We start from the raw sequence: 12158 nt of genomic DNA, 5'->3' as shown, positions 1-12158 counted from the left end.
AAGACAAATCCATCGCTATGTTTTGCTTCATTCTATGAGATGAAACCGATTATTGAGTAAGTAGTGTCATGAGTTAACTTAGAGTTACTAACTATTAATTTTTCAGTAACACAATTTTTTCAATGTATAAAGTGCTTTCATATGCCAAAAACGGCAAGAGGATGAATGTGGAGGAAGTCAATCCAACGAAATTGTAGAAAATGGGTGGATAATCAATGAGTTCCCTGAGTGGTTGCGAAATCAGGTTATATATATGCAGTAACCTTTTGACCTTTTTTGTTTTGTATGTTTTTTAATCTGTAATTAACCATTTTTTAAAAAAAAAATTTAGGCCTATAACATAGATGTTAGTACAACAGAAGGAAAGTTGAGAAAAGCCTTGGCCGGTGGTTTAAGTAATTACAGTAAAAAACTTAAAAGCGTCATTGTCAATGGCTACAAATTTGATACTGTGGAACGCGAGCGATTTCGCAAGACACAAAATTCTGGAGTTTTTGTGGAAGCAGATGGCCAAGAGTATTATGGAAGACTCCAAGGCATATTCGAATTAAATTACTATGGTTCTTTCAAGGTTATAATGTTCCGTTGTGAATGGGTTGATATACATAGGGGTTTGAAAACAAACCCAAATGGTAGTGTTCGTGTAAATTTCTCGAAGTTGATGCACACTGGCCGAAATTTGCATGATGATCCATTTGTTTTCTCATCTCAAGCAAAACAATGTTTTTACATTGAGGATGAGATACAACAAGGATGGTCGCATGTTGTTAAGACTAAGCCTAGGGACTTCTTTGATATAGGCGATGATGAGCCTTAACATTATGCTCTTGCTCCAACATTATTATGTATTGATTTCAAATGAATGGATTTCTTTTTTTTTATATGTTATTTTGAGAATTCCTTTCTTTCTAGAAACATCTTTATTGTATATATGTCACTGGTAGCGATATCTTTCTAGAAATATCTTCAGTGTATGTCTTTCTTTGGTAAGTTCTTTCTTTCTAGATATTACTTTGGTAGTTTCTATTTTCAATAGTTAAAGGGTGGATTTTATGTGTTTGTTGGTTCTAAGTAGTTAAAGGCTGCAAATGAGTGCAAAGAATAAGCTGTAGATGATATGTTGTATAGTTGCTTACAGCCCCCTCCAAGACTTACAGCAATTGTTGGTTGTGTGCTTATTTTAAATGAATTGCTGAAGTTAATGTTCATGCTCTACCATTTTTCTTGTCATTTGCTCTACCATTAGCCTCCAATACCCACGCCCATAATATTCGTCCTTTTTTCTCACCATCAAAAAATGTCTTTGAAGCATAAAACTTACTTCCATAATCATATCTCCAATCAGTATTATCTTCCATAAAGTCAGTTATGTTTACTTCGAATTCATTCGTTTCAGCCTTATAAAAGCCTAGTACATAGTGATCATGATCAAGAAAGCTCGCCTTGAGAACGAATTTAGTATCTTCCCTCTTAAGATAGTTCTCAACTCCATCTTCACTATCAATACTCACAGGATAGAAATCAGGACACTCCCACATTCCAGTTCTTGCTGAAGAGTGAAGAGTGTTCTTACTCCTAGTCCACTTAACAAAATCTTTACTGTGGTACAGAAACGTCATTCCTCTGCCAATCTATCTTTCCACCAATAAGAACTTGCCACGTGCCATCAGGCGCTTGCCAAGCAGTTGTTGGATCTCTTACGTTGCTAGGATCAATATCACCATCTGTGACTGTAAACTTGATCATCTGTGACTGTAAACTTGTTGCTAGGATCAAGATTAAAGAATTCAGCAATTACAGGACCAATTTCAGGTAAGGATCAGAGGAGTCCTAGGGGAATGCTAGATTCTGTGACTGGAAATTTTGATCATCTGCCCCAGTATGTAAAAAATTAAACTGAACTATAACTTGGCCTTCAATTATGCTGCAATCTTTTGATGCTGAGTACATATCAGCTGAGGATCAGTCCAACTAGGTTACATCTCCTCTGCATCTTCTAAGTTTGTCAATTCGAATGACACCTCCACATCAGCCTTCCACTGAAAAAGTAAAACTACATAGTTGTTAGAAAGATTTCTAAAAAGATTGTGGTTTGCAATATGACTAACCTGAGCTGCTGTGATGCCACCAACCTCAAAAACGATCCATGCATTGCTACTTTACCTTTGCAAAGACTTTCAATCTCTTGGATAGGCCACTTCATTAATTGGTTCCCACTAGTACTAAGCCATATTTCTCGAGGTAAAGACTACAAATTAAGAATACAAAGCGAAAACGTCGAGTTAAACCGAGAACCAGTAGTAGTATACCTGAAGCCCTGACCATCCCTTTTTTCTTTCTTTGCATGATTTTCCGTTGTTTATACTTTGAATGCGTTAATTTGGAACTGTTTATGTCATCCAAATATGTTATGTTCTTACTGTGAGTAGTCTGAATTATTTTCTGTTAAATGTGAAGGCCTTCCTTTGATATAACAATAAACTTTTATGATTCATGTCTTTCAGGGACGAGATGAGTTATCGTAGCAAACGAACTAGGATTGCAGCTCTAAATGAGTCTCGTAATGCATCTGAAGTTCCTCCAAAAAAGGCTCAAAGGGCAGCAACATCACAGTTAGCATCACAGTCAGCACATCCACACAAAAATCAGCCCACTATCCCAGTTCCCTCGCCCTCACTCAAAAACAAAAGGCCTGCATCATCACAGTCAGTCCATCCACCAAAAAGTCAGCCCACTATCCCAGTTCCCTTGCCCTCACTCCAAAACATAAGGCCGGTATCATCACAGTCAGTCCATCCACCAAAAAATCACCCCACAATTCCAGTGCCCTCGCCCTCACTCCAAAATACAAGGGGAACTAACGACAGATGGGGGCCATTCAATCCTCAAATTACCACTAGCACTCAACGTGGGCCTTCGTCTTCCACTACCACTAGCAACCTTATTTGGAAAAAGCCACTCACTGTACCAACAACTAGTGAACCTAAGGTTGCATCGAAAGAGCCATCAAGGTACAACCCTACTCTAGACAAGACTTTTAAGTCACCTAATATCCCAACTGAAAATCCCACAAAAGTCCCACAGTCTAGGCTGTCAGAACCACCCAAGCACCCTTCCACTGTTTCTCTAACTTCTCAGCTACCATATGAACTTGCTAAACAGTCCACATATTCAAAATCTGTTGCTTTTGATGCTAGTATATTAGAAGAAACACTTGATACTCGTACTGGGAGTTCACCAACAACACCCGAGGATGAATATGCAGACCATATAAGTGATGGAAAAGCAACAGCAAAATCCAAAGAATCATGTGATGGAAAAGAAAAAGAGATCTTTAAAGGATCTAGGTCTCGATGTCATGAGTCGCTCCCTGAATGGCTAAGTACAGTTGAGTATGATAACAAGGAGCAGGTTTTGACCATAGGTACATTCACTTCCTCTTATTTTAATGAATCAGATTTTGTCATATTGTATAGATTAGTTGAATTAGTTGCTAGCAGTATATCTGACATGAACTTGTTTTGAGCAATTTCAGATTAGTTGAATTAGTTGCTTGTTGATGTAGCCTTCATATTGAGTTGTTCATACTGAGTTGAACTTGTTGTATATCTGACCTAAACTTGCTATGCTCTGTCAAATCTGACTTGTTCATACTGAGTTGAACTTGCTGTATATCTGACCTGAACTTGTTGTATATCTGACCTGAACTTGTTGTATATCTGACCCAAACATGCTATATCTCTGACCTGAACTTGCTTTATATCTGACCTGAACTTGCTTTATATCTAACCTAAACTTGCTGTATACTCTGTCAAATCTCAATTTCACAGCCAGAAATTAGACAGAAATTAAAATCACCGAGATTCTGGTTAAACTTTACTGAAATCAGGTTTCGCCTATGACCAGATGATTCATAAGCCTCATTGCAAACACGTTTATACATCCGACAAGTAAAACTGAATTTTGACAGTTGGACCAAGCATGTCGAAGGATCATACAAAATTATCCTAGTGCTAGAGTTTATCAAAAACCTAATCTGTGAATTTCTGTAAATTAAATTTGTAGTAAATCAAAGAGTAAATCTAATCTGTGAATTTCGAAATCGATCTTGTCTTCTTGTAAATGACTTAGATACTTCTCTCCTTTCAGCTACATGTAATCATTGACTAAGGTCTTTTATTGCAGAGATTCTGTAATTAACTTTATGCACTCCTACAGAGCTGTGAGTTATGAATCATTAGGCAATCAACAACTTTTCTGTAGAAAGCCTATTTCTTGTGAAAATATAGAAATATAACAGGCTCTCTAAAAATACAGACACGATTATCTACTAAAATAAGAGCTGTCAACATGAATGCTAAATTAGAAGTGATGCACCTCCTTCTCTTTTCTAATTCGAATGATTTTACTCTTTGATGTTGCCTTTTCTAGATGCTAAGGGTAATCAGCAACTAGTTAGCGGGTCTATTCAACCAATGGACGTCTGGAACACCAATGGAAGCATCAAATATGTTGTGCACTTCAATGAACTATACCAACCGATTAGGAAAGGTGGGCATATTTTAGTCAGATTCCTTGGAAGCATAGCAAAGCAAGAACAATACTGCCCAGTTTCAGAAAAGACTTGGGGTCAACTGGACAACTATTATAAAGTTGAAATCATCAAATTGATTAGAGTATGTTTCTTCTCTCGATTTTGCTGATTTTTTAAGATTGAATTTGTGTTAACTCATATAGTCATTCATGGCTTCGTATTTTTTTAAGGACAACTTTGTGATTCCTGATGATACAAAGTATGAGGACCTAGCTCTCCAACGTGTTGATAGAGTGTGGAGGCAATATAAATATGAAATTAAGAAAAAGTACTTCAAACCGAATGAGAAAACAATAGAAGCCATTAAAAAGGAAGTGCCACCTGGAGTTTCCAAGCAAGACTGGGTGAACTTGGTCAACTATTGGGATTCATCCAAAGGGAAAGTAAGTTTTTAATATACTGTTCTACACTTCTACGTATTGTTTACTACTTCCATTACATCACTTAGTGCCCTCGCATCATGGTGTTTAGTATTATGGGGTTTCAAGCACAAATATAAGGCCCACTGGCAGGGACTTGGGGAGTCTAAGGTTCGAACAAGCTGGTCCTGGAAAGTCTGTTTCTGAATAACTTGTCAGACCGGAGTACTCTGAGTTGGAATGAAAAATATGACCTGAAACTACAATCTCACAGAAATCTCGTTTTAAGAGAAAAGATGAAACATGATTAAAAAACAGTTGGAAACCTATAGCACGTCCTTTAGGATCAAGGTAGCACCACCAACCAGTGAGAATTCCCGCAAAACAGAGATTTAAAATCATGAAATAGCAAACCTTCAAAGACGAAAATTCTAGGGATACTGTATTTGTCTAATCGACCCAAAAATAAAGATATGAATTGATATTATTTGTTCCCTTGGTCAAGTCTATGTAACACCTGTGAGGAAAAAGGTCCTGGTGCGACTTTGCTCTGCTTCAATATTGTGGCTTTATGTTAGGTTAAGTATCCTTGTCAACAGAATCTTTTGGGTTATTGCCTTTTAGTTCGAATTGTCTTTTGGTTTAGTTTATGTGTTTTGTGACAGCATATGAACTTCATAGCATTACTGGTTACAGACCTTACAGTACCTTACTATGTCGATTTCTGTTCTCTTAGATTTTTGTTTTTTTCGAATATGAACTTAGAAGAGACTCTGATTAAGTCTTCGAACTGAACTAGACTTCTTGAATTTATCGAATCTTTTTTTTTAGAGAAATTGAACTTATTGAACCTAAGTTAAACCTATTTATAATATTAAATTGAACTGAAAGTATTGGATTTGAACTAGACTGTTTTGACTCTTAAGGAGAAAATCCCAAAAAAAAGAAATGACCTACATACATGATACATCCAATGTAGATACAAAAGTTTTCTGGTATAATTTATTTCTCGCAAATTGCTCTTGTTTAAGTATAGGCAATGAAAAGATAAATACTTGTATAATCCTCTCAGGAACAAAAAGAAGAGTAAAACATTTTAGTGCATGGCTTCCTTGGCCTCCCATAGATTGGCATTTGGCAATACGTTGCCAGAGAAAATATATATCGTCTGATCTGTGATAGAATACTCTGTATTAGATAGCATGGAACCATAATAGTTCATAAATCACAGCTCACAGACTCACATGCTTGTGATAGATAGGCTAGTAAACGAGAAATACAACTCAATAGAATAGTCGCACGGACAACATTTACACGAACTGCTGCCAAGTAAATACTCCAGTGTAGAGATTAGCATCATGAAAAGGGGAGTTGGGTTCCAAGGGCAATCTCCACAGGTTAAATTAGATACACAGTAAGTGACTTGCAACAGTTGCATGCCAATAGAAATATATGTACAATACAATAATACAAGTATACATGTCAAGTGGCCAAAGCAAAAATAGCTGAAGAAACTTGAGAGTGCATACAGTAATTCGCAAAATAACATCACAGCTTCAAAATAGCAGAATGATACCTAGAGGCCAGATGCTTGAGGCCAAAGATACAGAGCACCCTTCCATTTGCAAAGTTGAAATCAAATCGGCAACAGGACATTTCACTGAAAGCTACTCTGCTGTCCCTGAAAAAATAAAGATAGCTTTTAAACAATGTCATATTGTAAGATCCAAGAGATAGAGCAATATAGCTACTGAATAGGACATCTAGGTAATCTTCTCTAATACAGATAATAATATCAAGTTATTAACTTGTCATATCAAATTCAGACAAACCCTAGAAATGTGAATCAATGAGTGTCATTAATCTTTTCTTTACCATCAGTAACACTAACGAGTAGCGGAGTAACGACTGTCATTCTCAATCTATCAAGGTCGTATTCGACAAATGAATCATTTTGACTGGGTGAATCCATGTTAATATCGAGCTCAACTAGTCGCAGCAGGTTTAGAATAGTACTCATAAGTCTTAAATATGTATTAACCTTTGTTCTTTTATCTGACCTGATCTGCATATTTTTAGTGAGTATTTTTTGCCATTTCTGATTTAATCTAATCTGGTTTTTCTAGTTTGATATGAATTTTTTTATATATATGATCTGATTTTAAGAAGAAAATAAGTAATAAGCAATTAGAACAAGAGGAACTTCCTTCCAAAATAAAAAAGAACAAGAGGAACTGAATGTGTGGTCAAGATAGCTCTCAATAGATTTTGGTGTCCTCATAAACCAGTAGATAACATAACTGTTGTTGCTTTTTCAAATTTCTTTCCTGGTACATTCACTTCCTCAATATGCATTATCCGCTAGTAGCTTCGTTAAATCCTGATTTTGATTTTTCACAAAATAATGATGTTTAAATACTTTGCAGCAATTGTCTGAGTATGGAAAAGAGGCACGAGCATCTCTGAGTCAATTGCACACTAATGGTGGTACAAGCTTTGCGAATACACGTGCTGATTATGTATAATACCATTAATCCAACTAGAAAAAAACTTATATCCGTGATATGTCTTTTTATAATATTGCATGTAACTTGTTTCTATGTATATATTGCTACTTGTAGGAAGATGAACATGGAGAAGATATGAGCCTAATAGAACTTTGGCTAGCTTGTTATAAGAAGAAGGATGGAACCTTTGTCGATGGCACATTCACCGAAGACTTTTTGGTAAAGTTCTGATGGTTATCCCTTAGCTTGTACTTTCTTTTGTATAATTTTATTCTCCCATTTATTTTTCGTATATGTTATGCAGGATGATGTTAAGGCAAAGGCTGAAACTTTAAAGCTTCTTTATCCTCCTGGCTCCAAGTCAATTAAGGAGATCGAGAATGAGGCTTTCGAGGCTACGCTATATAATGGAGAAATTCCTGAAAAACCACAAGGTTATGGATTTGGTGTTCGTAAAGGTGACATTTATGGGGTGCGTGGTGCACTCAGAAAAGCAGGGTTTGGTAAAGGAAAAAGGAAGGTAATAGAAGTGGATAGCATCAATGTCGAGGTATCAAGCTTGAAGCAAGAGAATAAGGAACTTCATAAGAAAAATGAAGAGATAAAAGACAAGTGCGATGAGAATGCAAAGCTGATTAGGACAATGACATCGTTGTTTTCTCAAGTTTTAGAATCCATTCGCATTGGAGACGCTTCAACACAACTTATAGACGCTGCACAAACCGCCTTGCGTATGGCTAACCCTCCGGTATTATTGAAACCCTTTCACTTAGCATTTTCTACTGTTTTTATATGACTGGTTATGTTAAATGTGTGATAGATGGACTGACTGTATTTAGTTAAGAATTGAACAAACACAGAACAGAAAAGAACATCTGCAGGAACAGAACAAATACAGAACTGAACTTTGCAACACATAACAAATTAAATGGACTGGTTGAACTCAGGAGAACAGAAATGAACTTCTGCATGAACAGAACATAATTGAACAGAACAGAACATCTAGAAATCTTGTTTGTCACATGGTTAGCAGGTGTAATTTGCAATGTTGTTTGCAACCTTAAAGCTTCTCCTAAAATCTTGTTTGTCACATGGTTAGCAGGTGTAATTTGCAATGTTGTTTAATTAAGATTTGTTCTTCAAATATAAATTTGCTGCAGAGGTCTGGGTTTGTATTCTTAAGCTTCGGAATTTTGATAGACACGTTGAGGGTTTAACAGGTGAAGCTGAGCTACTGAATAACTGAAGCCCTCTTCATCCTATCAGTTATCCTCATACCACAATCCAACTTGGCTGAGCATTGCTAAATTGGGATTTTCTTTTTTGTTTCTGGAAAAAAAAAGAGGGTTTTTGATGAGTGTGTGAATTGGTTCACAAGAATTGGTTCTTACCTAATTAAGTTGAGATTTAGAATGTAGAAGCTAGCTGAAAAGACTAAACAGAGAATACTCTAGCACAACTATACGAAATAAGTCATGTTCATTTTAATTCGAAAGTTCCAGTCACAAGTGTGTTTTATTTTTACCGTAGACTTATCGTAGTTTATTTTTACACTTTTGGGGAAACTATTAATATATACTTACCGTTTTTAATATTTTTTTTAAGGTCAAGGATGCATTTCAAGATGATGATGGTGGAAGAAAAGAATCTAAGGGATGATGCATAACTCCTTAAACTATGAAGCTCATATGTTGCGTACCCTTTTATTGCGTTTGTTGTGTTTGGTTGTTAGGGAGTGATCTGTACTCTTAACATTTTCTGCTGTTTTGTTGTTTAGATGCTTTGTTCAAACCTTTTGGTATTAAATTTGTGTTTTGGAGATATGTAGCTAGCTAATTTAATAGTTTGGACATGTGTAATTAAACTTAATTTGATGATATGATATGATTTGGAGCGAGCTAATACGTATTATTACATTATATAGATTAATAATCTTGTCATTTATAATTTTAAATGTGTTCGTGCTATATATATAGTTAATTGCATTTTTTTGGTTTGGTTTTAATTAATTAGTTTCAGGTTGATTTTGCTTTGGGATAACATGAACGACTAAAAAAAAAAATATTAAATTAAATTCTCGACGCTTTGTAGTGTCGAAACATGATTCGCGCAAAAAATTGTTGGTAAACCCGCTAAAAATATTACTACGCAGATGACCGTCGAGAAATATTTAGCTACACCAAACACCGTCGAGATTCTCGACGCAGATTAGCGCCAAAGATATTCGGTAGACGACAAAAACCGTCGAGATTCTCGACGCCCCAAAGCGTCGAGAATTTCTCTACGGCCAAATTCTCGACGCTGACTTGGTGCGTCGAGAAAAATTTTCCCGACGCTGTATGGCGTCGAAAATTAGCCAAAAAAGCGTCGAAAAATGACGCGTTTTGTAGTAGTGATCTTTGTGTCTCCTTCTCTATTCTGTCTGTCGAGCAAACCCGACCGGAATTGCGTCAAAAAAATCCCCCTCTTGCAAGTACCATAGCCGCTGGGGAGCAAAGCAATATCGCCGGAGTTACAGACCCTCTCGCCGGCGCTGCGCGACCCGGTCGCTAATTCAATCGTCCCTCGCCTGAATGCCCTGTTTCGCGGCGGCGTTTGAAGATTATTCCCACCCCTTTTCGCCGCCCACGACGCTGGTTCTCGCTGGTGAAGGTGTCAACGTCAATGGCTCCAAAGAAGAGACCTACATCGACGTCGTTGTCTCCTCCATTACCGCCGGCGCATAAGGTAATTGATTTTTTTTTTAATTTAATTAAAACGATGGCGCACACCATTTGCGTGCACAACCATGTCCGCCGCGCACAGGCTGTGCGCCGGTGACATGTGGGTCGTGCAGATATGGTGCACCACCCCCATGTCACCGGCGCACAGCCTGTGCGCGGTGGACATGGTAGTGCACGCAAATGGTGTGCGCGGGCGGGGAAGAAGAAGCAATTTGAATTTTGAATTTTTTTTTTATTTTTTTTTATTTTTTTTATTGTTATTGCAGTATTGCTGATGTTTGATTTCATTTTTATCATTTTCGAATTTATTTGTTTTTTTTATTATTTAATTTTCTGTTTTAATTTAGATTATTCAATATAATATTTTAGTTGATTAAAATTTATTATGTTAACGGAAAAACCGAATATAATCCGCATTTTTTTTTTTTTTTTTTGGCAAATAATAATGAGCTTTATTTACCAAGTAATCAGAGTGTTAACAAACTCTGAAAACACCAACTGTCCAACAGACACAACCAAGCACCTAGCTAACCAACACAAGCTAGCAAATGAGCACAGAGGCTACTACTGACATCTACACTCAACATTAAACATAATGTTGCTAACAACAGTCTTAACTGGATCAACATGATCCCTAAAGACCTTAGCATTTCTTTGCAACCAAATACAATAAACAGACTCAATGAAAGCTATACTATACTTGCAAGCTGAAGGAAATAATGCCCTTGGTCCAAGTATGCATTCTATGTTAAGTCTAATAAATGCGGTTCAGTATTAATTAACAAGTTAATAATTCAGTGAGATCAAGTGAGCTGAATGCCTAGCTAGAGGCCGCTTCAGTTCAAGTGGAATTAATGATATTAATCCACAGCTTACTCTTGACTGAACCCGTAGGGTCACACAAATAGTACGTAAACGGATCAAGTATTTAATGGCATTAAATACTCCATCTATGAATATTCGGAACCGACGGATCTTGGTTTCAGTGGGAGCTAAGATCGTCACAGGCAAGAAATGAATACTCCGGAAACGATGATATTGCCGGAAACGGAAATATGGATCGTATCGGAAATATAAATATTATCCAAGTCGTAGATGTTGCCGGAAACGGAAACATGGTACGTATCGGAAAATATTATCGGAAATGGAAATATTGCCAGAATCGGAAATATTGCCGGAAACGGAAATATTGTCAGAATCGGAAATATTACCGGAACCGGAAAATAATTCCGGAAACGGAAATATTAAATATTTGTTCGAAACGGAAATTAATTCCGGAATCGGAAATATTAAATATTGTTCGTATCGGAAATGAATTCCGGAATCGGAAAATTTAATCGGAAGCGCATCGTACGAATAAGCATCGGACGAGGCCTGCCGGACGAGGCCCAGCACGAAGCCAGGCCATCGCCCAGCAAGCCAAGCGCGCCGCACAAACAGCCACGCCAGGCCCAGCGCAAGGCCAGGCCCAGCAGGCTGCGCAGCGCGCACAGCGCGCGCGGGCGCTGCGTGGGCTGCTGCTCGCGCGCACGCATGGGGCCCATCGTGGCAGCCGTGCGTGTGTGTGCAAGTGTTTGTGTTCGTGCACGTTTCCTAAAACATGCAGAGTTCGGTTAATGATTAAATTCCTAATTCTATTTGATAAATTAATTAAAATTAGAGTTCTTGTAGGATTCTAGGTTTAATTAATTTGTATCTGAATAGGATTTCGATTCCCTTTCCATACCCCTATAAATATGAGGCTAGGGCTCACAATTTATAATAAGTTTCAAAGTATTCAAAAAGTGAGTTTTTGAGAGAAAACTAAAACACACATCTTGCTCATAAAAGTGCCGAAATTTTCTAGTACCTTAAGGGCGATTCTAGTTGGTCAATCTTAAGGCGGATCCGGACGTGCTGTGGACTATCTACGGAGGGACGACACTTGGAGTCCTAAAGACTTGTTCTTGTTCGGTTCGGGCGCAGCTAGGGAGGG

At 37.4% G+C, this 12158-nt stretch overlaps 2 protein-coding genes and 1 pseudogene across 2 annotated transcripts; 2 read left to right on the top strand and 1 right to left on the bottom strand.

The window, feature by feature from the left end:
• Positions 1 to 1205: 1205 nt before the first annotated feature.
• LOC130469495 (fructan 6-exohydrolase-like) lies at positions 1206 to 1950 on the bottom strand (annotated as a pseudogene).
• Positions 1951 to 2511: 561 nt separating this feature from the next.
• Positions 2512 to 5104, top strand: LOC130469494 (uncharacterized). Its single transcript, XM_056838838.1, has 3 exons — positions 2512 to 3424; positions 4432 to 4676; positions 4765 to 5104. The coding sequence occupies exons 1-3, from the start codon at positions 2512 to 2514 to the stop codon at positions 4987 to 4989; spliced, it is 1383 nt and encodes a 460-aa protein (XP_056694816.1). The 3' UTR covers positions 4990 to 5104.
• A 1418-nt stretch (positions 5105 to 6522) lies between these two features.
• LOC130469493 (uncharacterized) lies at positions 6523 to 9119 on the top strand. Its single transcript, XM_056838837.1, has 5 exons — positions 6523 to 6672; positions 7380 to 7472; positions 7575 to 7679; positions 7765 to 8208; positions 9066 to 9119. The coding sequence occupies exons 1-5, from the start codon at positions 6523 to 6525 to the stop codon at positions 9117 to 9119; spliced, it is 846 nt and encodes a 281-aa protein (XP_056694815.1).
• Positions 9120 to 12158: the final 3039 nt, after the last annotated feature.

This window comes from Spinacia oleracea, chromosome 3, assembly GCF_020520425.1.
Source record: "Spinacia oleracea cultivar Varoflay chromosome 3, BTI_SOV_V1, whole genome shotgun sequence".
NCBI lineage: Eukaryota > Viridiplantae > Streptophyta > Magnoliopsida > Caryophyllales > Amaranthaceae > Spinacia > Spinacia oleracea.
Note: the sequence above shows the minus strand (reverse complement) of the source record. Positions and strands in the feature narration are given on the sequence as shown.

Bases quoted from the DNA above. Each gene is read 5' to 3' on its own strand.
- LOC130469494 (XM_056838838.1), top strand. From the start codon at position 2,512: ATGAGTTATCGTAGCAAACGAACTAGGATTGCAGCTCTAAATGAGTCT. The intron at 3,425-4,431 runs GTACATTCACTT...TGCCTTTTCTAG, and splicing joins GGAGCAGGTTTTGACCATAG to ATGCTAAGGGTAATCAGCAA. The intron at 4,677-4,764 runs GTATGTTTCTTC...TATTTTTTTAAG, and splicing joins AAATCATCAAATTGATTAGA to GACAACTTTGTGATTCCTGA.
- LOC130469493 (XM_056838837.1), top strand. From the start codon at position 6,523: ATGATACCTAGAGGCCAGATGCTTGAGGCCAAAGATACAGAGCACCCT. The intron at 7,473-7,574 runs GTATAATACCAT...TGCTACTTGTAG, and splicing joins CGAATACACGTGCTGATTAT to GAAGATGAACATGGAGAAGA. The intron at 8,209-9,065 runs GTATTATTGAAA...ATTTTTTTTAAG, and splicing joins TGCGTATGGCTAACCCTCCG to GTCAAGGATGCATTTCAAGA.